The 26,584-nt window shown below is 40.7% G+C and overlaps 1 protein-coding gene across 5 annotated transcripts in view; it reads left to right on the top strand.

Moving 5' to 3' along the window:
• The window catches only part of LUZP2 (leucine zipper protein 2), a 488,403-nt gene that overhangs the window by 71,591 nt on the left and 390,228 nt on the right, over positions 1 to 26,584 (top strand). For all 5 annotated transcript variants that reach the window (XM_025200387.1, XM_025200385.1, XM_025200386.1 and 2 more), the window contains one exon: positions 2,345 to 2,540. In XM_025200387.1, the coding sequence (XP_025056172.1) occupies positions 2,479 to 2,540 (62 nt within the window). In that variant the 5' untranslated portion in view covers positions 2,345 to 2,478. The remainder of the gene's footprint in view (positions 1 to 2,344; positions 2,541 to 26,584) is intronic.

The raw sequence follows: 26,584 nt of genomic DNA, 5'->3' as shown, positions 1-26,584 counted from the left end.
AAGATACAGCAGATCTTTGACTTTGACATAGTTGAAGACTGTATTTTATTGTGATATTCACTGTACAAATACATAATTAATCATTAATCAAGCAGAATATATCATTCTCAATCTATATATAACATTGTCAATCTATGAATTGTGTATTTAGTATATAATGAATACAAGACAAAGTGTTAGCTTGCAGTGAATGCAGTCATAGTGCAGTGGTGGAATGATTCTTGGAGTGATAGCCCTTTTATATTTCTTTTACGATAGCTGTAAAATAGCATCTTTCATTCACATGCTGATGTGCTCACTCCATCAAGCCCAGCTATAGATTTGAGATCTCTTATGAGACCATGGCCAAACTATCAGGAAAAATGAAGGCTTCTGGCAGCGTAATTCCCTACAAAGGAAAACACTTTGTAAAGAGTAGAAACAGTAAAATAATTCAGAAATAATTCTTCAGGTTGTATAACTGCATGAGTTTCGAGAAGCTCACTCTGGGTTCATCTGGCATGCTGTACTCCCTGATGCACCAGTGCCCTTTACTCAGTCAACTGTGTGTGCATGTAAGGGGATGAAGGAAGGATTAAACCAGTGGTACATGACTGCACGTGAGGTGCCTGGTGGCCAGGAAAGGTTGGGTTTGCTGGGTAAGGAAATGACAAGCAGACTGCACTTTTTACGAATTTTTTTACTATTCAGTCACCAGCAGCCATGGTAATGTGACTGCTTCTTTGATAGAAGGCGTGATAGATACACATCTTTATAGACTAACTAAATAAGATATATAGAGAGAGCACAAGCTTTCGTGAACCCAAGTTCACTTCATCACCCACTGTGAAAAGACTTGCAGAAAGCAGAGTATGAGAAGGAGAGAGAAATTGGTGCCATTGTATGAAACATGGAAAAAAATAGAATATTGATTCAATACATTTCTGCAGTTGTAAACAGTTGTACTGATATGATGACCAGCCATACTGAAGTGGAAAGCTAGCATTAGGAAATGGTGAGAAGGGGAAATGTCACCATTCTCTGTTTTCGTTATGTGCACTGTCATTTTTCTCACTCCTTCACACTTTTCCATGTAAGCTGAATAGTGTTGGTTATATTTGTGTTCTTTGGGAATGTCTTACTAGTACCCATTACGGCAATAAAAAAAAACCCTTCCATTTACTACAATTAGTGTACTTGTAACTATTTGGATGGAGAGCAAATGTTTCCCACTTCACTCCACAGGGAATAATGAAAGCAAAGAAACATAGACTGAAATCTGAAGGCTTTCCTCTTATGTATATACAATATCACTGTTGCCTTTCACATAAGCGATTAAGGATACAAACAACCGAAAGATCTCTTTATCCCCCCTGCTTCATTCACTGTTTATTCTCATTACATAAACTTAAACTATGACTAAAACATACTACTGGTGCATTTTAAAGTGTGAGAATATTTTATCCAACCTACACTATAGTTTATATATATTTTTGCAAATGTAATGGCATCTAGGGCTTGTATTTCTGACAAACTATTTGACAAGAGAAAACTAGGGGCTTCATTCACCACCTAGGGCATTTAACCCCAGAGAATATAAATAGCTGGTTAAAATAAAAAAGTGCCTCTATCAACTATTGATTTATTTAAAGAAAAATTAAGATCTGAGAGGGCAAAAAGATGGGAAGCAAAACAAAATCTTAGTTGTCTTCAAGCCTCTTATGGGTTTCTCCTTGTAATTAAGGATTTTTAGAGATGACATTAATGTTTCAAAATATATCTTTGCAAGCTATTTCTGCTCGTCTTTTTTTACTGCCAGCATCAAGCTGTAGTGTATGAATTTCTAATTGGAACAATAAAGTTTGATTCCTACTTTGCAGAGGTCGCCCTTCCCAGCAGGGTGCATCAGGTTGATTGAATCTGTCTGTTACTTTAAATTAGGAGAACCTGTTTCTGTACTGTGAAGCTTATACAGATTTATTTCTTCCAAGCAATGTGATCTTAATTATTGCAGATATTTGGGGGGGGGGGGTTTTTCCGGGCGAATTCAAACAAAGTTGTTTTTATTTTTTGAGAAAATTTTGGGGGGGGGGGGGTTATTCCAGGCAGAATCTGCAAGGCACTCTTATAACCTTAGAGTTAAGTGCCAACCACTGTGTTCTCCTCTCTCCCTGGTTGCCACTTAAACTGCTAGTAATAACAAATCCTTCAGGACATCAATAGAGTCACTGTGTTGAATAATCACAGACTATCAGGCAGTAGGCTTGCAGCAGCAGCTCCATTGCCTGTGACATCACTCCTGAAGCTCAAACCCCACTCTAAGCTCTCTTCATTAGTCAGTCTGTTGGTCTGTCTGCCTTTACAGATCCACGGACCTTCACACACCCGAGCGGCTGTTTTCTGAATAAGGGCTTTGGAAAACAGAAAGCCTGTGGGAGAGACACAGGGAAGAGGATAGTGAGAGAGGAAGCCGACAAAACAGATCAGACGAGCTACAATATGAAATTCTTCTCTGCCTATTACTTGCTGCCTCTCCTTCCTGTTCTGGTGTTCAGCACTAGGTGAGTAGAAAAGGCTGTTTCACTTGAAGTTCTGTTTTGTCTGCTGTTTTATTCTTTTAAGATTCATTCTTCTTTCTTTAAAAAGAGAGATGGATTCCAGCCTCTTCCATTGTAAGTTCAGAGTGTCTCTTCTTGAGCTGATTTTTTCCCTCCACCTCTCTGATACTTTGAGAGGTACTGAATCTCTACTTGGATGCTCCAGGCTGTTTATGCCTTTATCTTTTCATACGAATGAAGCATGCTATACAGTTTCCCAAAGCTTGTTTGGCTGGGGGGGGTGCATTTTACAAACTGTAAGATGGACATGTACAGCAGCAATAGCAGGTAGTCTGTGGTCCTGAAGAAACTAAATTCAGAGCATACTAACATTTCTCCCCGCTTTAAAATGCTGAAAATAAACACTAGAATAGCCTTGTTGCAGTGCAGTCTTGTTTAGGATTTACTGTATGTATTCTGAAACACAGGTAACAGCTTGCTGTGGTACCAAGGTGCCTAGAAACATGCTAAAAAGTTACTGCATTACTCCCTAATGTGTGAATGCAATAGATCATTGAACAAAATATGAACCCAGGCTATCAGTAATTAAAATAAGAGCCAAAGCTGACAATGCAGCATTCTGATGATATATATCATATTAAACATTTCCCCCCCTAGCAGTTAGTGGTTTCACAGTGCTGGAGGGATAGTCTGTTCAGTAAAGGCAGGATAAAGCTACAGCACTATCCCACTATCACGTTGTTCGGAGATGGAAAGTTGCTTTTAAATGGCACCGCGGTTGATTTTAAGCTTTCATGCTTTCTGATACTCATCAACAGATGTTTGGTATATTTTCTGCTGTATTCGTTAATAAATACTGTGTATGCTTGCAGATCCTCCAAATGTGTAATCACAGTGTCAAGGAAATGTGTCCATCCCCTTTTTTCTAATTCTCTATAAAATACTCATGTTGGTGTTTTTTGGAGGAGCCCTTTGTGTTCACTGATTAGCACCTTCTCTCCCCACTTCCCCCCCATTGAAGGTATGTTGAAAGTAACTGTCATTTCTATTGCTTGAAATGAGCACATGTGAGCTACAAGTGTAGGTGAGAGGAAAAGGGATAGAATGAGGGAGTGAAGTTTCAGGTAGATGAGAGAATCAAGAATGCTGGACTGCCTTACATCTCTTCATGTCCTCCTAATATTTCTGATTTAAGCTTTATACCAATTGGCACAGATCACTCAATAGTCTTTGAAATATTTTGCAGTTTTGAGTTTTATATTGAGATTCAGTAATTATCTATGGATCTTTTCTGATTCAATAAAGAGACTGAGGTAGCATTCACTATCAGTCAAGTGTGAAACTTCCTGTCAATTCTGATGTAATACTTTGACATTATTTTAAAATGATATCTTCTTTGCTAAATTACATTGGAGTTGATTATTAGAAAGGGGGAACAATGGGAAGCCAGATATCCCAAATGAAAGCTTCCATTATAAGGGGGTTTTTGAGGCAGTTAGCAGCTGCCAACGTGTCCTCTTTAATCCTTTTAGAATTATTTCATGTCTCCATAGTGGGGACACACAAACAAACACAACATAATATACTTTAGCAAATATAAGGAAACAATTTTTAAATGTGACCACAGACCTGGTCCAAAAGCATTAAAATAGATGTCTTTCATTTTAACATGAAAAATATTTCCTACATACAAAACATGTAATATATAGTAAGTACATACCGGTTTTGAAATAGGTTTTGTTTCCTATCGACGTCTGTGATTAGTATAAACAGAAAGTGGATGTTGACATCTGAATGCCACATGCAATTAATTAGTTCTAGGAGAACCTCTTCCCCACCCCCCTAACAATTTAGAAGTCAAGATGTGCAAGTGGCACATCATCTTTTTAATTCCTGTGACTGAATGCTGAAAATAGATAATCATCCAAACAAATTATCACACTTACCAGTGAGAATCAGCATTTGGATGGAGTTTCAATCTAAATCCCTGTTGCATTTCTTAATATTGAGCTCATTTGTCACAAATTGTAAACGGCAGCTGTTACTTACCCAATTCTACTGAAACCCTGCTAGATGTCCTATTAAGTAGAAAAGTAAACGGGAATCTAAGAATGTAGGTTTGGAGATTTATAACAGGGGGAAAGTCCTAAAAGTGTTGAAATATTATGTTGGAGAAGTTGTTCTTGATTCCTTGATTTTAATGGTGGTGTAAAGCATCCAGCAATTTTCAAGTGTACATGGTGAAAGTTTATAAAATGACAGTGCTATCAATATGCCGTTCACCGGAAGGAGATTACATTTTAATCTGTTTTAGCAGAAGATCATTCTTCTTCACAGTATTTCTTGCAAACATATGGTTAATGTGTAGGCTAGAGCCGAAACAAAGTAGGTTTGAAGAACAATTGCTTTAGCAAAGAGGGGAACTTATTATCCTGCTGTGTGAAACTGCTTAGCTCAGGCAAACCAGCAACCATGAGTTGCAATAACTTTTCCATGAGATTTCTTTAGTACTGTCTGTCAAGTTGTCGTGTTTGCAGAGCTATCTCCACTTGATACATTATCAATGCTGAAGTCAATGAGCAATTACTTGATGACAAAGGTGAGAAGTTGCTTTTTTTCCCCTTCCTTGTCATATGGTGATGTCATCTTTGCATAACATTGTCATAGTTTCATGAGGAGTCTTACAGGAACCTGAACTGCTTTTGTTTTCTTTTTTTTTTACTTGCATTGAAACTGTGAATGCAAACTGTGTTGACCTGTCTTCTGGGACTAACGGTGTTTAAAAAGAATTACAAATAAGATTTAGGAGTAATTATTTCTTTAGATTTTTCATAAGTACATGGGGCAGGAACCTCAGCTAAAGTGCCAAAACAGTCTTTAATATACCCTTTTCCCATTTTTTTTTTTTTCTATTTCTGTGAATGGCTTTTCTTCAGCCCTGTAACCAATTGCAAATATGAGAGTCAATTCATGAGTACTTGCTAATATGATTGGTTAAATTGACTTCAGCAGAACTACTGTCATGGATAGCTTGAGGAGCAGACCGATGAGAAATAGAGGTGAGCAAATCTAAATTAATAACCATACCAATTTCAGTACTGAACCTAAAGCAACCTGTTCTAAAGTTTGAAATAGTTGGTTAATTCTTTATCAGATTTTACGCGCTTCTGTACTTCGTAGCTTCAGAAGGTCCAAAACATGTTGGCATGGGATCCTGAAAGATTTTAGTACTTTTAATATTGAACTAGGGGGGACACAAATATATGTGAAGATATCCAAAGAGTTGTATTTGGCATCCAAGGTCATGATTCTGTAACTGACTGCATGCAGGTCTCTTGTAAGCCCTGACTGCTGGGTGGGGTGCAGGGGGATATGCCTGAGTTGAGTTAGTCAGAGGATCTGTAAATAATAGTGATGATTTTTGCAACATTGGTAGGCATAACTATCTAAATTGGTGAATGTTTATCTGAGTGCGTATTCAAAGGTAACCTTTAGGGGACAGATATTTACTGACCATTTAGCACATCTGAATGACAACGGATTCTGCGGTTGACCCATCAGTAATGAATTTTTTTTTCTAAGATCCCCTACAAAAATGTTCACCATATTATGGATAGTCTAGTTTATAGGAAACTTCTGAGGACACCTTGCCCCCTTCTGTAATATCAAACCCTTTCCTGGCCAAGTACAAAGTTTGGTGGAAACCAAGACATTTTAAAATTGATTGAAATAAGGTTTTTACACTTAGAAACGGTCCCCTAGACTAAAAAATGCAATTTAAATAATCAGTAATAATGTTGCTAATACAGAAACTCATTTATGGGTGTACAAGTAAGAGGGCAGTAAGAGAAAGAACTTAATATTAATTTAATAGTAATGGAATGGTAGATAATGGTATTTTTTCTTTTTTAAATAGCACACTTGCATGGCAATCTTAAATTGCTTTGAAAAGCAGCCAGTAATTCACTTCAGAAAAAGAAATGCCACCTCAGTGTCTTATGACAGGATGTAAACTGCCTGCTAATTTATAGTAGATAAATGCTGGTGCATTGGTAGCATGACAGCACCCACTTAGGTCTGGAAGTGGTAGAGGAAAGAAGAGGTCTATTGAATTTCCTTTATCTTGTGCTGTATGGGAAACTGCTTCAGAGGGCTGCTAATACCTTTTCCCTGGGAACGTCAGTTTAGAGGTCAGGTACGATTTTCCCACTGCTTTTTGGGCTTTGGTGTCTTTTTAGATGATATGAAAATACTTGGAATATTTTGCCTTATTGAGCTGATGCATTTGAATTATCCCCACGCCTGTTGTACGTCTGGAAGAAGGGTAAAGGTGGATGCCATTGACTGTATTAAAATGATTGATGATGAAGTAAAATATTGACAATTCCCTTTCCTACATTAAAACCTTTCGCATTTTTCATTGTGTTGTAACTGGATAATGTAAGTGACTGTATTCATCGGTATCACCAACTGAACCCTGGCCCCACCCTGCATTTCTAGGTGAAAGAGGAAGCCTCTTTGGTGCGTTGGTATCATCAGCTAGACTTAGGATACTGCTGCAACCTGTATTCTGGTAGCCACAAGTTATTTTCCCTTCAGAGACCATATTGTGGAGTATGGGATATCCATTTTCCTCAGGATTGCAAAATAGTTCTGGTGAGTGGGTTTCTCAGACATGGACTGCAGTGTTTAGCAGGAAAGAGCAGCTGCTGTCACTATACGATCTGAGAATAATGGTGACTGCTTTTATGTTATTCTTTCAGAGTTCCTCCAGGAATATGGGGACATTAACTGTCTCTGGCATTTATGCCTCCTCCTTATACTTCTTTTCCCATTTGCTTTTACCATGTCAGAATAGGTTTTTTTTTTCTTATTTGCAAAAGTGTTCTGATTTCAATTACGCAGGATGGTATGCCTGCTTGGTAAGTTGTCTGTGTGTGTGCATATGAGGGGTGGGCGTGAAGGAGTGGGATTTGGTGCATGACTTGACCTTCTAGTATCTGCAGATAAATGCATCTGATGGGCCACTAGACTGAGCTACAGCTACACCTGATTATTTCTCCAGTATATCACTCCTTGCCAATTCATTAAACGTAATAGGCCAAATCCAGCTCTGGTATAAGTCCATTGATTTCAACTCCCTTGAAATCAATGTACGTAAATCAGACAATAGATCTGGCCCAACGTCTATACAATCACCTTAATGGCTTATGATTTAGGGCCTAATTCTTCAAGATGATAGTAGTGTTCAATGATCCTTGTTCCTAGAAGCCTTGCTAGGAGAAAAAGGTTGGTTAGCGACTTAGAGAATCAGAATATACCAACAATATAGGCCACAGTGTGTAAGGATTCCTGAGCTAGCTTTAAACAATCTAATTTGAATGCTGCTAACCTTCTCAACAGTGTAAATTACCAAACACCGTGCCCTGTGCTATCACTTTTGTAGTACGCTGCTTCTAATACCGGAGCTAGCTCCTGGAAAACTAGTGCAAGTATCAATGCCCTACACTGAGGCCTACTGCATAGGCACACCCTAAGACCCTTAATGCCAGCTATCTTATGTTAGTAATTGGTTTTCTCCATAAACTAATTACCTTTTTGTGAGGTTGATATAACAACGTTTAAAACTACACACCCATCCTGCCTTACATCATTTTTAATATCTGCCGTTTTGACAACAAATTTTGAAATGCTGAGTGCTATTTTTTCTTCTTAATTTTGGAACTAGCTTCTGGTTTAAATAACACAAAACAAAAAGCATCATTGGAGTTGCTGGGATTTTGTGTATCCTAGGCAGTAAAATAAGGTTAGGAAGAGTGGCCAGAATTACTAGTCTGCCAAATTGAATCGGAAACTTGAAAAGAACAGGCTTTCTCATAAGATTTCAGAAATACCAAAAGAACAGCTCCTTGTGTAGTTTTTTTGGCATTTCCTATTCCAGCACTGATGAAATCTGAAAATATAGAGGTTTCCAGGGGTTTTCTTTGTTCCTTAAAAAAAAACCCCAAAACAAGATATTATCTTAAACTTTTTTTAACCTTAAAAAAGGAAAGAAAAGTCCAGGTTTGATCTGACAGTTCTCATATATTCCAAGCCATTCATGAAACACCCTAGAATTCACCATTAAATTTTGTAATAGAAATGATTGTTTATGCTTGTTCAATGCAGTGGCCTTGCATTGAAGCCAGCAGGGATTATAATAGAAAGTTACTTTAGCCTCTGAAGTTTAGATTCAGCTGTTTTTTGCATACTGACTAATCCTAAATGAAATTCATAGATTGCAACCTCAGAAGATCATAAGGTCCAGCCCCCCTGCACAAAGCAGGAAAGACAACTGGGGTCAGGTGACCCCAGTGAGGTGACCATCCAGTCTCCTCTTGAAGATTTCCAGGGTAAGTGATTGCACCACCTCTGGAGGGAGATTATTCCACAGTATGGACACTGTAGCTGTGAAGAAGTTTTTCCTAATGTTGAGCCTGAAATGGTCTTCCAGGAGTTTGTGGCCCTTACTCCCGGTTTTCCCCAAGGGCACCCTGGTGAACAGTTGTTCACTGACCCCTTGGTGTACTCCCCTGGTGTAGCAGTAAGCTGCTACAAAGTCCCCTCTCGGCCTTCTCTTTTTCAGGCTGAAGAGTCCCAGGTCCCTCAGCCTTTCCTCATATGGCATGCTGTGCAAATCTCTGATCATACAGGTGGCCCTTCTGTGTACCATCTCAAGCTTTTCCATGCCCTTGTTGAAGTGCAGCATCTAAAACTGGACACAGTACTCCAGCTGTGGTCTCACCAATGCTGAGGAAAGTGGAAGAATCACTTTCTTGGTTTTGCTGGAGATGCATCAATTGATGCATGCTAGAGTATTTGCCCTGCTGGCAGCAGTCGCACTGCCAGCTCATGTTCATACTGTGCTCTATTATTACCCCCAGGTCTATTTCATTCGTAGTGCTTGTCAGATCGGTGTTGCCAAACCTGTAGGTGTGTAAGAGATTGTTTGTCTCCAGGTGGAGATGAAATGTAATACTATGCTGCTATCCTCTTTTGTTTTCAGACCTTGGTATTAATAATTGCTATAGAATGCTGTTTAATCTCCTTAAACAACAGTTCTTATTGTTTGATCATCTCACGATATTGATACTATTCCTATATTTAACTAAGACCTGTTTCCAGATGGTAATGCTTATAACCTAACACTCAGTGGAAAGGTAAATCTCAGGTATTCAGTGTGTCAAACAATGTTGTGCCTTTTTATTATGTGATTTTGTACGATAGGCATATGCAGAGTTTCAATCCATAAATATTCCTTTTATTCAAAACAAAGAACAATGTTTTTGATGTAGATATAGCTTTAACTTATCTCTCATCCTTTAATCTGTAATATTCTGTCCAGGTGTCAGCTGCAGTTTGTGCCATTCAATTCTTGTATTACATTTTAATTCTTCAGATGCTACAAACTACTATGGTAGTGAATATCAGAAATACAAGAAAGTAAATATCAATTTAATTCATTTTAATACATTATTACACACCTTTTCTTACTCTCTTTTTGCCACTGTATTCACATATCCTTCTTTTCACCCACCAGTATGTTTCTCATTTATTAAGGTACCATATGTGAGCAAATGAATAATCTTTGAATTTATTTTGGTTTATATTCTTTAACAGCCCACAGTACCTGTCTTAGTTTCTTTGAAGTTCTCTGTTGCTGAATTTGCAGAAACTAGACTAGAACTTGGTTTACTGATTTCTTTTTTTCTTTCCCTTTCAACTTTTATATTTAAAAATACTGTTAAATTTGAATTCAAAGGGGTAGGGGGGGTGTGAAACTGCCACTAACCAATTCCTTTCTAAACAATAGCATCCATTAATTTACAGAGCTAGAAGGAGAATGAAGGAAATGACGCATCCCCAAGAGGTATTCTGTCTCTCCTGCTACCAAAGGAAGATGAAGTTGTAGTGGTTCCAGCTGTTCCCTCTGATGTTATGTTTCATAGACATAGACATCAGGGCTGGAAGGGACCTCGGAAGATCATCGAGTCCAGCCCCCTGCCCAAAGGGCAGGAAGTCAGCTGGGGTCATAGGATCCCAGCAAGATAAGCATCCAGTTTCATCTTGAAGGTGTTCAATGAAGGCGCTTGAACCACCTCCGGTGGCAGGCTGTTCCAGACCTTGGGGGCTCAGACAGTAAAGAAGTTCTTCCTTATGTCCAGCCTGAAACGATCTTGAAGTAGTTTGTGACCATTCGACCTCGTCATCCCTTGGGGCGCTCTGGTGAACAAACGTTCCCCCAGATGCTGGTGGTCACCCCTGATAAACTTGTAGGTGGCCATCAGATCACCCCTGAGCCTGCGCTTTTTCAGGCTAAAGAGCCCCAGGGCTCTCAGCCTGTTATCGTAGGGTCTGCTTCCCTGACCTCTGATCATGTGCGTGGCTCTTCTCTGGACTCTCTCAAGCTTCTCCACATCCTTTTTGAATTGTGGAGCCCAAAACTGGACACAGTACTCCAGCTGCGGCCTCACTAAGGCCGAGTACAGGGGGAGAATGACGTTCCGGGATTTGCTAGTTTGTGACCATTCGACCTCGTCATCCCTTGGGGCGCTCTGGTGAACAAACGTTCCCCCAGATGCTGGTGGTCACCCTTGATAAACTTGTAGGTGGCCATCAGATCACCCCTGAGCCTGCGCTTTTTCAGGCTAAAGAGTCCCAGGGCTCTCAGCCTGTCATCGTAGGGTCTGCTTCCCTGACCTCTGATCATGCGCGTGGCTCTTCTCTGGACTCTCTCAAGCTTCTCCACATCCTTTTTGAATTGTGGAGCCCAAAACTGGACACAGTACTCCAGCTGCGGCCTCACTAAGGTCGAGTACAGGGGGAGAACGACGTCCCGGGATTTGCTTGAGAAGCATCTATGGATGCAAGCCAGCGTTTTGGTCGCTTTACTAGCCGCCGCATCGCATTGCAGGCTCATGTTCATCTTGTGGTCAATGATGACCCCCAAGTCTCTTTCTTCCATAGTGCTAGCCAACATAGCACTGCCGAGCCTATAAGGATGCTGCGGGTTTTTTTTTCCCAAGGTGGAGAACCTTGCATTTATCGGCGTTGAACATCATCAGATTCTCGTCCGCCCACTTGCTGAGCCTGTCCATGTCAGCCTGGATAACCTGCCTGTCTTCTGGTGTGGATGCTTTGCCCCAAAGTTTGGTGTCATCGGCAAACTTGGCCGATGACATCAAAGTTGGTGTCTATGGTTATGGTTCTATCACAGTATGTGATACTGTCATACATGTGATATGTGATACCATAACCACAGTTATGGTTCTATCACAGTAGCTTTGGAGTGTCTTCATAATTCGTTCACATTTAAAACATCCCTGTAAAGTAGGGATGTGTTATCCTCATTTTACAGATGGTGAACTGACACACCAGACAGGTTAAGTGTTTTGCCCAGGGTTACAGACAGTATGTTCAGAGCTCAATATAGAATTTGGATCTCTGAGTCATTCTCCAGTGGGCTAAACACAGAGGTAGTATCTTTCTTTCCTTGTTATAGACAGATCCCAAGCATAACTCTTTTCCCTCTCTACTTGCCCTCCCCATATCAATAAATTATTTCAGCCTACCACACCCTTACTATGGCAGGGATGCTATCATTGGGACAGCCTCCTCCATTCTAGTACCCATCCAGCTGTCAGGGAGTTCTCTCTTCCATTGCAGGCATATATGGGTTTATGGGAAAACATCACTGGCGTTATTATTGCTTCATCTGTTATAGGCATTTCTCATCTAATTTGAGTAGCTGTTTTAGTTCTTTATAAAACTTGGGTCACAGCAGTGAGAAAAAGAACAGACTTATTAACTGCTTCTGATAAACAGAATGATTATTGTTCTTAGAGCACTTTATGGCTGTTGGGTTAGTAGTATTTGATTCTTCTTTTCAGATGTTTTAAATAGCTTCATTGAAACGAGGCTAAAGGAACGACAGCAGCAGAGGTGGTTTGTGTGATTTTTTTTTTTTATCTCAGAATTGTTTAAGTGAACAACTATAAGAACCTCCTGAGCCTATGGTAGTGAGAGCCAGAGTAACGAACTGTGGACACCTTATGTATCTTTTTGGTGATATTTTTTTTCTTTCCGCAATGCATCATTTTGAGTGATTTCCCCCCTGCCCCAACCTGACCTATCTGATTTTACTAGAGTAGCCTATGGTAGCAGGGAGGGAAAAGGTAAGTCTCCCCTGAAATGTGAATGAGAAAATGTGTGAAAAAATGTGAATAAGAAAAAGGTTGTGAAAAGCAGATGTGTTCTAGGTTGCTTTAGATTGGTTGTTGGAGTAGAGTAGTTTGTTTCTACTGATACAGCAAAATGAAATATATGTTCAGTGTGCGAAGTGAGAGAAACTTGAAATAGAAGAATAATATATTTTTCTAACATTTTACTTCCAAGCTTGTAAAAGGAAACATTTATGTAGGATGGGGGAAGTCTTTGTCAGGGAACAGATTGAGGAATTGGGTTGGGACTTGATGATATTCTGACCCTCTTACCACCAGTCCAAGCAGTGTTCATGTGGGTCAGGTTATATTTAATACTGTATCCTTGGTGCTGAAATAGCCAGTAAGGCTATTGTACTCTGTCTTTGGAGGCAACTTGCACAGGACCCATGGATCCTGACCCAGATCTTTTCACACAAAGTCCTTTCATAATGCATGAACAGTTGAAATTGGACACTTTCCCTTTATGCTCTGAGAGTGGCAGTGTTTTGCAATCTTTAAAATTCTTCAGGCATCCTGAAAGGGTAGGATTTGCTCAGTAGTCCAAAATATTAGGAAGGGCTTAGTACCCACAGTCTTTGGAAAATTTTAAGGATTCTTTTCACATTTTAACATCAAAGTAAATGACCAGTATTTTAGAAAAAGCTTGGTATATTGGCTGCTGAGTGCATTTGAAAAGCCAAGTATAAGTATCACAATAGGAGCTGTACACTTTTTGGACATCAAGCCCTTTACTTACATACCTGATTTGTAGGTGCTTGTCTTTTGTGAAATAACATGCCCTGATTGTGGATATCTGGTTGTAAACTATCATGGGAAATCTGGACATTTTCTTTTCTTTTCTTTTTTTTTTTTTTTTTACTTTGGATTAAGGAATAAGGATATTTGGCTTAATGCAAATAGTGAAGCTTGTGAAACGAAACTGTAACCATGGTGCCCAGACAGTAAGTGAGGAAAAAAAAAACCAAACTCCAATATTTCTGCTTTCTTTATTTCCCTTTGTGCTAAGGATCTCTGACTTTGCAATCAGTGCAGCTTGCGCTATTTAGCGTAATGAAAATTCATGTCCAACATACTGATTTCTGTGGACTCTCTGCAGTCAGTCTTGAATGATGTATGAAAATATGCACCCCTTTCAAGTGCATACATAGTGAATGGAGACAGTTCTGCAATTCCTGCTTTATTTACTTGGAAAACTGCTATCTGCTATTCAGTAAATATAGATGTGCAGCATTTGGTTCAGAAGAGCTTATGAAGCTGGGGATTTTTTTTTCTTTTAATTATACATACCTATAGTTTTCTTCTTTGCCACACATTAATGTTCCCATCCCAAATCCTCTCTTTGGAGACTGTGGTCTTGGTCCAGTGCCCATTTAGGTTGATGGATGAACTAGGATTGATTGGTCCCTAGGAGAGAGAGAAAATGCAAACGTCACCAAAGCCACATGAAAAGCTTCTTAATTTTTTTTCCTTGAAAATAGCTTTTAATATTTAAATGCTTACAAAGATGTGAATCCCACTGAAAATATGTGTTGTTTTCCATTGAGATCTACGGTAATTGGTGCCTGTACCCATGGAGAAAATGTCAATAGCTGTTGAAAGTTAGAATGAAATAGAGAAAACATGAACTAGAACTAACAGCCCCTAAGGCAGGCAGGATCCTTTTGCTCAAGATCAATCCTACAGCATTCATTCATGAAATGGACTCTGAATACCCCAATCTACCTGCATCAAGTAGGTGATGTATAAAAGGTGGTAAAAGGGACCTGAAGAGGTCATCTAGTCCAGTCTAGTTCTAGTGTTAATATACACCCCAAAGAGCCCACCTCCCTACTACAGAGGAAGACAACCCACCCAATACTCCAGTCTGTCTATGGGGTAAAAGTCCTTACTGACCCCAAATATGGCAATTAGTCTGATCCTGAGTGGAAGGGCAAGACCCTCTAGCTAGGAACCTCTGGGTTTAAGTCCCAGCAAGAGCGTTGGCACATCCTAGGCAAAATCCCCAGCCTTAGCTGCAGCTAACACCCAGTGTCTCTGAGGAAGACTTAAAGCAAAGCAAAACAAATCCAAAAACCCTGACACGTGTATCCTTCCTGGCTCCATGTGGCAACCAGCAAAATCCAGAGTCCCAGAGCGTACCCATAGTAAATTATAGGCATATCTGTGCCTAGATTATCTTTGACCAAGTGCTGTCCAACCTCTTGAGCACCTCCAGTGATGGAGTGTCCACAGCTTCCCTGGGCAGTCCATTGCCTCACTGTTCTAACCCTAATGAAGTTATTCCTGATATCTGATCTAAACCTATTTTGCTGAAACTTCAAACCATTGGTCTGTGTTGTACTCTCAGCAGCAAAAGAGAAGAGGTATATTCCCTCTTTTTTTATAGCAACCCTTCAAGTATTTGAAGACTGCTATCACGACCTCTCAAGTGCCTTTTCTGCAAGTTGAACATGCCTAGCTCCTTCAACCTCTCCTCTCATAACTTGCCTTCCAAGCCCTTTATCATTTTTGTTGCTTGGTTCTGGACCCTCTCTAACTTCCCCATGTCCTTTTTAAAATGTGGAGCCCAAAAGTGCACACAATTTTCTAGCTGAGGCCTAACAAGTGCCAAGTGAAAGACACTATCTGCTCCTGTTTCTTGCACCTAGTGCTTCTATTGATGCTTTTCAATGTATATGACTATACATAGGAAAAAAGTGGTATTTTACTTTGATGCTAGTGTGTGATGAAAGTGTTTTCTTTAGAAATGGATCAGGTCTATTACAATTTAATGTTATCATGGGAACATAAGAATTAGACTAGTGGATCAGACCTGCAGTTCATATACTCCAGGATCCCGTTTATCAAGAATAGCCAAAACCAGGTTTTTAGGAGGAATGTGTAAAGGGCCATTCAGGAGGCAGTAGAAGGTAACCTACCCTCAAGTTAAATCTCTTCATATTCCAGCCAATAACTTCACATTGTCCAATAGAAATATTTTAAGATGGGGCGGAACACCTTCAATTTATTCTGTGTTTGCAGAGCCAATATAGGGCGTAGAGAACTGGGAGTATGTGTTTTCAAGAACTTGTATTGCTGAGTAAGCATATTTCTGTGTTTGGAACTAATGGAGCTTTTTATAAAGATAACACCTTCTTTTGCAGTTCACAGTATATCACATTATTTAAATCTGGAACTCAGAGGCATGGATTATCCTGACCAAAACAAGTTGATAAAAAATGGATATAGAAGGAGGTGTACCAGTAGATGGCACAAAACCGCCCAAAACAAAACCATAAGCTACAAGCCATTTAGATGATCTAAGAAATGATGCTGTTAAGGGGTTGGATTCTACCCAATCTCGCTGCTCTCATCTTTCCAGAGATTTTCTTCTGCTAGATGCTTTTTATGTAGGTGTTGATGTTTTCTAGACATGGAGAAAGCTGGGAGAAAATTACCTTTTGGTGTGTCTACATGTGGCGTTATATTGCCGTAGCAACACGCTTCCCCAGTACAGCACACCTCTACAGCAGAGTAGCTGCTAAAAATAACCACGCACCGTGTGTGTGGTGCACTATGGGCTGTTACTGTGCCATGATTTAGTACTTCCAAAAGGAAGTACTAAATCACGGTGCAGTAACAACATTGCCATAGTGACACATGTAGATGCACCCTTTGTGTTTGATTTAAAAATGTGAAAGTAGGTATAGTTCTCTAGGGTGGGGAAACACTTGTTTGCTGTACTTTATTCATGCTGGCAGCTAAAACCTTGTTAAAATGAACATTTTCCATCTCTAAAAAATAATGAAAAGGTTGTGCTCTATGATTTTAACCAAGTCTTTCCATTTGAAAACAACAAACATAGTGAGCTAGGGCATTTTTTTTAGTTCCAGCTCAGGGCAGTAGTAGAAACAGTTAATTTATTGCTCTGTGTTTACTATGATATCTTACTACTGAGTGTCAACTTTCATAGGTGATATTTATCTTTAAACTAACATTAGATATATCTGTAAGGGATTCACAGCTAGATTTTTGTCTCACTTTTAGTTTTTATTCTGTACCACCCACTAATGAGGGGGCAGAGGGATTCATGGCTATGGTTTTTAGCTAATCTAATGAAGAATGAGAAGCAGTAGGCAAATTTCCTGAACTGGAATAGTTTTCAAGGCAAAGTCACCATCACAAAGCTCCAGATGGAAAGAGATTAAAGGGGGTAAAGGCTGATGTAGAGTAGTCAGTGCAGTTCTGTAATGCTGGGAAGGTCATTGTTACTCAGGAAATGTGTGTATGTGTGTGTACCTTTGTTGTATAAAGGACCTCAGATGTATTTACAGCACTCTGCTCTAAGAGCACCATTCAGTTGAAAAAGCAACTGGAAATAAAGCTGTTTTTAGAGCTATCTTATCTCAGTGACCTGAATCGAAATGTAGAATTGTAGCTGTCTGGAATTACAACATTTGTTCAGTCTAAGACAGTGGTTCTCAAACTTTCTAGTCTCATGGTACTCCTCTGTAACTTTTTGGAATTTAGGAGCATTCCACTAAGAAACACTGAGCTAGAATCTAACAGGTGCCAGGTGAGCGTGGCAGGGGCAGTACCTCACCCTACTAAGTCCTGCTTTTTCCATTCCCAGACCTAGTCTGTATCTAAAGAGGCAAGCGACTGCTTCTTTGGTGACTTGCATGCCAGCAAGTGGAACCTTGTGAACCCTCCAGGTGGCCCTAGGAGTGTGGGAGTAGCAGGGGGGATGAACCAAACTGAAAAGAGGGGCCCTGTGTTTGTCCATCTGCACACGTGCACAGCAGAATGTAGTGCTGGGAGTGCAGAGATGCCTTAGCTGGGAGCTTCTGAAAGTCAGGGAGCAACCACAGGCCTCATTTCTTTGCTCTGTACTGGAGTGCCCAGCTCTGGGCAGAAGGAGGAATACTTGCTTTCTTCTTTGCACATGGGCTAAGTGCTGTGGCAGCTTGAGTGAGAATGAGGACTGTGCGAAACTGCACAGTTTTGTCCCGACTTCCGTTTCGTCATTTTGATGGGACAATGTTTTGTTTTGAGTTTCATTTCATTTTGAAAACACTGTTCCGTTTCGTTTTGTCAAAACTGTTTCCCTGGTTTGACCAATTTTTTGACGTTTTGCCTATAGGCTATAATGGGGAAGCACAAAACTGCCTATAACTTTGTCATTTTGGGGCAGATTTGGATGAAAACAGCAGGGATAGTGGCCCCTTCTGAGGGCATAAAGTCTGCCATGTTTCAAGGAGATAGGTGCAGGGGTTTCTGGGAAACTGCAGCTCAGGCTGCTGACAAGCAAAACTCATGATATTGCGGGTGGGGGGGGGAGGGGTGTTAAGGCACAGCCTCGCTGGTGCTGGGGCCTCTACATGATGTGGTAGTGTGCCCCAATGAAGTCTCCTCCTCCCCTACAGCCTCAGTTCAGTCCATCACTTAAAATTACAACAGATAATAACTTAGTAAAGCAGCACAGTAGCATCAACAGCATCTCAGGCAGCCAAACAGTTGTAGTCAATATGAGAGCAGTCCTTTTCCCATCTACCCCCTCCTTCTCCTTACTTCCTGTTTCCCTTCAGGCAAGCCCAGCTTCAGCTTAGAAATTTGAAATGTTTTGAAATTTCCAAAATGTTTTGACTGCCCTCATTTCATTTTGAGTCTGTTTCGAAGCCCTTTGTTTCATTTTGATTTCGCTGTTTCAAGCTCAATACGAGTCAAAACAGGATCAAAATGAAACAGTCAGCATAATTTCATATAGCCCTAGTGATAATTACTGCTTTAAGCCAAATTATAAAGTTTTAATACATATACAAAAGCACCTTTCTTTTAAGTAAGTCCTGTGCTTATATATATATATATGTTTTTTATTATAAATGTTGACTATATACATCCACATAATACTAGGCCTGTGTGAGCCTGCAGTGATCCGATCTGGCTTTGGATCCAGCTGCTTTGGATAGCAGTGATCTGATCTGGAGCTCTGGATTGGGTTACCACCTCGATTCGGCCGAAGCAGCTCTGAAGCTTCGGAGATGACTCAGAGATCCGGCCATAGGGTAAAATGGGGAATCAATGAAATATCTATAACGTTGTTGTTTTTTGTCCAATTTGAATAAAACGTGCAGGAATGGTAGTCTGTGCTGAGAGCATAAAGTCTGCCAAATTTCAAGAAGATCGGCCAACCACCAACAGCACGAGTTTTGTCTGTCAGCAGTTTGAGGGGCAGTTGCTCCCAAACCCCTGCACCGATCTTCTTGAAACTTGGCAGGCTTCATGCTCTGTTGAGAGTCTACCATCTCTGAAAATGTCATCTAAATCAGACAAAAAACAACAAGGTTATAGATATTTTATTGTTTCCCCATTATACCCTATGGCCGGATCTCCAAGGAGGCTCCGAAGCTCTTCAGAAGCTCGGAACCGCTTCGGGAAGCCCAGCAAGGCCAGTGCTTTGACCTGGATGTGCTGCTTTGGACCCCAAAGCATGCAAAGCTTCTCCAGATCCGAAGGTCTATCCGAAGCCTCACACAGCCCTACATAATACCAGATTTTTAATTTTTAACCCTGCCACTTTATTCAAGGTCCAGACAGAAGAAATGATAAAACATTAGATACAAAGATTTCTGTTCTAATAAAGATATTTGTCCCTAAATTTGTTCATGATTTCTGCCTTTCCTTTATTTTTACAATCTTCTATTATTTGGACACTCATATTTCTACATAGAGAAATAATAGTACTAACACATGACAGAAGTACTATTAATCTATGGAAATAATTTTAAAAATATTGGTAGTAGCATTATTAACAATTCTAATTATAAGCAGTAACAATCATAATAACTATGTCAGTATAGTAGAAGTGAAAAAGTAAGCAAAATGTAAAGAAATGCTACTTCCTTATTGTAACCCTTTGTGGCTACTGGTATACCATGAAGCTTATCCGAATGTATTCTCTATTTGTAAATACAGTGAGCACTTCTGTACACCCACTTCTCAGCTGACCCTGAATCTTTTGCAGAATTTGAAGTTCTGATTCTCAGTTCCATGCCGTGAAAATGAATCCAAATTGATATGGATGGGGGTGTTAAGGTTTGACATGCACACAGTGACCTACTTCTGTAGCTATGGAGAGAACCCACTTAAAGTGCAACACAAATGTGGCAAAAAAGAGTAGAAGTATGTGCTCATAAGCCAATTTAGGTAATTTTTTTTAGTGTTTCTTAGACCCGAGTTGGAAAAATTCCATTTAAGGTGTTGTACAATTTCTTTTAACAGTTTTAGAGCTATGCTTCTTGTCATACTGGAAACATACAATTATTCGGGCTGTGCAAAATAGTTTTGTTTCAACATCCATTTCACCATTTTGAAAGGACAGTGTTTCATTTTGTCATTTCATTTCATTTCATTTCATAGCGCTGTCTCGTTCCGTTTTGTCAAAATTGTTTTGACACATTTCGACTTTTCGCCCATAGGTTATAATGGGAAATCATGAAAAATGCCTAAACCTTTATCATTTCATGCCTGATTTGGATGAAAATGAATGGTAGCTCCTTCTGAGGGTGTGAAACCTACCGAGTTTCAAGGAGATAGGTGCAGAGGTTTTGGGGAAACTGCACCTCAAACTGTTCAAAACATGATTCCTGACAGTTGTCGGCAGCAGCAGCCTCCTTTCATCTGTTACGCCGATCCAGGAGCCCGCACACCTGGGAGGGCTGCGGGGCTGTGCCAGACTCCTTCTGGGGGTGCAGCCCCCTGGATCTGCACCCAGGATGAAAGGAGGCCACCTCTGCTGGTACAGCACGCAGGCTGCACCTAGCGCTGGAGAAGATAGCTGCTGCTGCTGCCTGTCCCAGGCGACAGCGACAGCCTCCCCTCATCCGGGGCACGGATCTTGGGGCTTGCACCCCCAGGAGGGCTGCTGGGCTGTGACAGACTCCTCTCAGGGGGGCAGGCCCCCCGGATCTGTGCACCAGATGACAGGAGACTGCCACTGCTGCCTAGGAGGCTGCTTCTGCTGCAACGTTTTGAAACGTTTTGAGTGCCCTCATTTTGTTTCGAAGCCTTATGTTTCATTTTGATTTTTGCTGTTTTGAGCTTGAAACACATCAAAACAGCTTTGAAATGAAACGCCTGATGAAATTCCACACAGCCCTACTTATTATATTATATCCACCATCTAATAACCACGTAAAATTGTTGTTATTAATATAAAAATCAATGGGGGTATGCTAATTTATATCAGCTGAGGATCTAGGCTTTATTTTTCTTAGATGGGCATTGCTGGGTTTGCAGATTTTCCTCTCAGTATTTTAGTTATTTTATACCCATAGTATGGTGATTATATATAAAAGGAGAAAATAAAATGAGTGAAAGTTTTTCAATCAGTGATTGAAGAAATCTATTTACTATTACCATAAATACTGTTAGAAGATACTGACCCATGATATTAACTTTTGCAACTCAAGCTTAAGTCAAATGACTAGGCCCAGGGACAAAGTTAACTCTTTATTGAGTTCCTAGGCATTACAACTGTATTATTTTAGTGTGTACTGTAGTATGTTTCTTTAAGTGTTTAAATGAATGAATGAAATAATGCACTATATCATATGTTTCTCCTACTTTTGTGTGATGGGAGAAATGAAGGGAAAACACAAACCAAATATATCTGATCCTTATCTCAGTGATTTTGGTATAAATCTAGAGCAGGGGTGGGCAAAATAGCAGATTGGCCTGGTGGCTGGATTCCATTTCCCAGCAGCCCCTGCCTGTGTTGCTGCAGCTAGTTTACACAGAGACCCCAGCAATGTCAGTGCCATGACAGTGTTAGGCCATGGTTGCCATAGAAACTAGCCCCAGCAGCACTAGCACAGTGTGCGGCTATGTGGGGGGCCAAGGCTGGGACCTTGAAGTGGTGACAATGTGGTCCCGGGTTGGGGTAGAGCCACAATCCACTGCCTGCATGCCCTTACCTGAGGTATTCAGTCAGTGGATTGCAGCTCTGTCCTGGCTCTGGACCACGCTATCACCACTGCAAGATCCCAGCCCTAGAGCAGCTCCCCACCTAGGTGTGCATGCAGCCAACACTGCTGGGCCCAGTTTCCATGGAAACCCTGGCTCTATACTGTCATGGCACTGCCACTGCTGGGGTCTTCATGGAAACCAGCCACAGCAACATGGGCAGGGGCTGCTGGGAAATGGAGTCCACCATGGGCCCAATCCAGTCCACTGGTCAGAATTTGTTCACCCTGATCTAGTGTAATATCTTTGAAATCGATGTAATTACCCTAATGACCTGATGTCAAGTGTTTTTGTGTGTCGGAGTGTGGGTTCAATTTGCAGCCATTTGTTGAAAGAAATAGAACTAATGGAAGAAAATAGCAATTTTAGTAATGGATTTTGATGTATACTTTTATCTATACTTAACATCAAACTGTAACCTTTTTAAAAAGGTTTATTAAAAATGAATCACTCAAATGGAACTGATTATGTCACAAAGAGAGATGTGTTTTGAAAAGTGTCGTCAGTTAATGTTTTCCGCAGATGTTACTTCCTTCACAAAATTTCTCACTTAAATTACAGTGTCTTTCTATTATTTTTTTTCTGTATATCCGAGGTAACTTCTGTTTCTTCTGAGTGAAGAATAATATTGAAAATGAACACACATCCGGACAGTGCAGCTGTTAAACAAAGCAAAAGTAACAGGGTTCCTGCCAGATGTTTAGGTAAAAGCGCAATGGGATCTGTGAGCAATCCCCACAGTTGCACTTCCTGCCATGCCACACGTGTATGGCAGGAGGTGTGATTGTGGGATCACTCATCAGATCTCATTGCACCTTATTGCTGATGCAGGGTGAGCCCAGGATCAGAAGCAAACTCCCATGTCTGGAAGCCCCGTCAGCTGCCGGGGCTCACAACCGTGGGGATGCCCCATGTGCTTGCTCTTCCAGCTGAATGTCCTGTCCTGCCCCAGGTGTCCCCATGACTGGGATCATGGGTTAAGTACAGACAGTTAAAAAACCTGAGGCAGAATCAATTCTGTCTTTGCAAATTAGTCCAAGCTACGTAGATTGAGCCAATAAGCAAGTGAACAAACATTCACTTCTGATTCCAGAAATGCAGCCACATGCCTGCAGTGGCCCAGGCCAGAAGCCAGGGGGCACTAAAGCAGGCAGCTTGGGCCAAGGCTAGCATACCACCTTGCCAGGCAGGGTTTGCTGGGGAGGTAGAAAGCATCCTGGGATGCTGGGAGATTGTGAGTTAACTTGAATCTGGAGGGGATATGGGGCAGAAGTTCAATAAACTGATTTAACCTAAATCATTTAAGTTTGGTACTACATCCATCCAGGCTTATTTTAAGCTGTTTCCAGGCATTTTGGAAGCAGTTTATGTACACTGTTTTGTTGTGTTTATGTGCACTGTTGTGTTACAGATTTGAAATGGATTCTGATCACTTATAGTAGTATATGCGTACTTTCTGTGCCTAGTCATGGTGTACATCCCCATGGCTGGAAGCCCAAGTCAGCTTCAGGCTCCCATGCTTGGGGGCACATGGTTGTCCCCATAGCTAGGACCCCCATCTGCTGATTTGGGCTTCCAGCCATGGGGTGCATCTGGCCACATGTTCAGGTAATGGAGTAATGGGAGTCAGCCACAACATTACTACACATTTTTGGTAGGATAACTTAGTGGCTTACTCCTTGTTTTATCATGCCATTAATTGATTGAACATGTGGCTAGGTCGCAACTTAGGACATGATTAACTGGTTAATCACATTTTAAGTGTAATATGTGGCACAGGCCTGGGATACATCCTTGACAAGCATAAGAAATTTAAAACGCCTCTCTTTGAATAAACTTTGTATTGATATGTTGGATAAAGTCCAGGGAACAGTTATGCCTGTGCTCATTGCAACTCCATGGAAGTAATAAGCTTTAAGTCATAACAGTCCAGGAATGGACTCTCAAATTGCATTAATCCTTTACCCACTTTTGTTTTAAATTACTGTTTTTGTACTATTATGACTAAAGTACTTTCTTTTATGTACAGTGCCCATATAAGAGCAGAGTTACAATTGCCTATTTTACAGTCTATTTTAGAGGAGAGTGCTTGATACTATGATTTAAAATACTACAGGACAGACCAGGCAGATCTTGCTTTGTCTCCTCAGAAATAGTAATTGCTTTTTAGTTTATCTATCCTTATAAGTAGGGACCCTGGGTGACAGATACATTTGTAGTTTTAAAAAAATCCACAACTTCGTGCTATCTCCATGGGTCAGTGATGGGAATGTTTGTGTTCTTTTGCAGACGCATGGTGCTGTGACCAGTAACTGACCTGGCATGATTCCATTGCAATGAAATGTGTAGCTGTCTGTCACCTTAAATCAATTATTTGATCAGTCCTGGTAATTATTCTCCAAAACATCTATATAATTCCTTTAGGAGCTCATTGTATCATCCACTTAAAGCGGAATTAAATTTTTACTACTTTTGAAATGGCAGTACATCATATTGTTCTTGCAATCTAAATGTGCACTATGGGTTAAACTTATTTTGTGGTTGGCTAAGAAAGATAATTTTATCATGAAACCCTTTACTTCTTTCTTAGAATAATGTCATGGACAAAAGGTGTTTCTGAGTAAAGCTGTATTCTCAGTGTTTGTTTTATAAAAGAGAAAGAAAGAAAATGATAATACAAGTAACTGCTATTGTAGTTAAATAAAAGCTTAAGATATTATTGAATTGTGGCACTTTTCAGAGACTATTACAGATTTTTATTTGCGCACTGAAGATTCATTAGGCTTCTTTCACCATTGCAGCATTTAACCTCTTACAAGAATGTAGCTCCCATGGTAGTGGAGTTATATCAATACAAGTGTGGCGTAAAAGAGTGCCAAGCCAGGTCTTGATTTAATAAATGATGGAACCAAAATGGGTGTCACAAGCTTCAGTTCAGGTCTGCATCTAAAGATGATGGGACCGATTTTTTTCCTCTCATATACTGTGGAGCAAATGGTCTAAGATAGTTTTGAATGACAGTATAATGACTTTCAGATAAAAATCATATTGCTATATAATTTAAAAAATAGGTGTGTTGGTATCTCTGCACTGGGGACTTAGCAGGATCTTAAAAGTTCCATGACATACAAAAAAGGTCAGTGTTCTGACAGTCCTCTCCTCTCCTCTCCTCTCCTCTCCTCTCCTCTGCCCTGCCCTGCCCTGCCCTGCCCTGCCCTGCCCTTGTAGGTCTAATTTAAGGGTATCAAACTTGCCTGGCCACATGGGCATGATGGATGGTGTGGGCCCACTCCATGGGCTGGATAAATGGTACAGAGCTGGCCCTGAGGACTGGGTCAGGCCCATATAAGCTCCACCTCCCCACTCGCATGCTGGATTGAGTGCCCTCGATACCTGTTCTGACTGGATCAGGATGTAAGCTGCACCTGGTGCCCTCTCTGGCCAGATTGGGACATAAGAGGTACACAGCACCTGCTCCAGCCAGTCCAGAGCAGACCCTGGACCGGCTGGAGTGGACTCTGTATGTGGCTTACATCCTGGACCAGCCAGAGTGGGTGCTGCATATGATTCATATCCCGATTCAGGCAGATCCAGTGCCTTGGGCATTGGATCCAACATAAAGGTGGAGGGGCCCATACTGACATTAGGGGCTTGATGGATGTGGCTCTGTCTGGATGATCCAGATGCAGCCCTCAGCCCATATCTTTAACACTCTTGGTTTAATTAATTACTCCTCTACATTGAAGTTGATGCAGCCAAAATGGTGAAACAACATGTAGATGAACCCCACTATGTGTTCCTACTCATGTTTCTTCCTTTGCTGTTCCTGTTGGGGTACTCCATCCTTGTCCTGCTGGTAACAAGGCTGGTGCAGGAGAGTGCTGGGAAAAGGTGAATATGACTTGTGTCTCCCCGGGCAGCTGGGAGACAACTTTTTATCTTGCTGCATGTCCAGGCAGCCCTGTGGACTACTCTGACTTGCACTAAGGCTGAAATAGCTTTAAAGAGTTAACCACTTTCTCTTTCACTCCTAAAATACTTCTTAGCCTGTTACAATATCCCCTTTGCTCCCATAACTTCCTGATATAGAATTTCATTGTGAGGGATTTCCTGTACCTTGTGCAAAGTAACATTAGAAGACCCCCTTTTCCTAAGCTAAACTGGTAAAGGTAAAATGTAAAGATGTCCCATTTACAGGCCATTGAGGCCTATTGGGGCAGTGAAGTAAGACTCTACTGTTTCTTTAACCTTGGCACAAGAGAGAAATTATATGGTCAGCACTGTGCTGCTTCTTATGCCATGAAACAGTGACCAGGAAGAACAGCTACAGATCAGCATAAGATTGAAATCCCTGGGACTTCCTAACGCTTCTTCCAAACTCTTCATTGGAGCTCAACAGAGTTATTTTTAGAGATACATACCTGCTCTGAAGTTGCTTTGTATGAGTTTCCCTTGCAATGAAATTCTACATCAGGAATTGGGCCATTACCTCCTCTACTACCTTCACATCCTGTCAGTAGGCTCAGAACAACCTTCAAATTAGTGTACAGTAGGCAACTGCCTACTTTTCCTTCATGTCCTGTTCTAAAACATACTCTGTGCTATAAAACTAGAGGCATACATACCACTTCCAGGTAGTTTTGTGAATTGCCGGTTTGTGACTTTAGTCCTAAAGACTTTCAAGACCAAGGTGTTTATCCCTTGCTTTTTATTTAGAATAGGTAACATGATGTGAGACTCCCTGGCTACCAGCCATAGGTGACTTTGTAGGGGGGGGGTGAC

This window comes from Alligator sinensis, unplaced genomic scaffold (genome assembly GCF_000455745.1).
Source record: "Alligator sinensis unplaced genomic scaffold, ASM45574v1 scaffold165_2, whole genome shotgun sequence".
Classification (NCBI taxonomy): Eukaryota; Metazoa; Chordata; order Crocodylia; family Alligatoridae; genus Alligator; species Alligator sinensis.
Note: the sequence above shows the minus strand (reverse complement) of the source record. Positions and strands in the feature narration are given on the sequence as shown.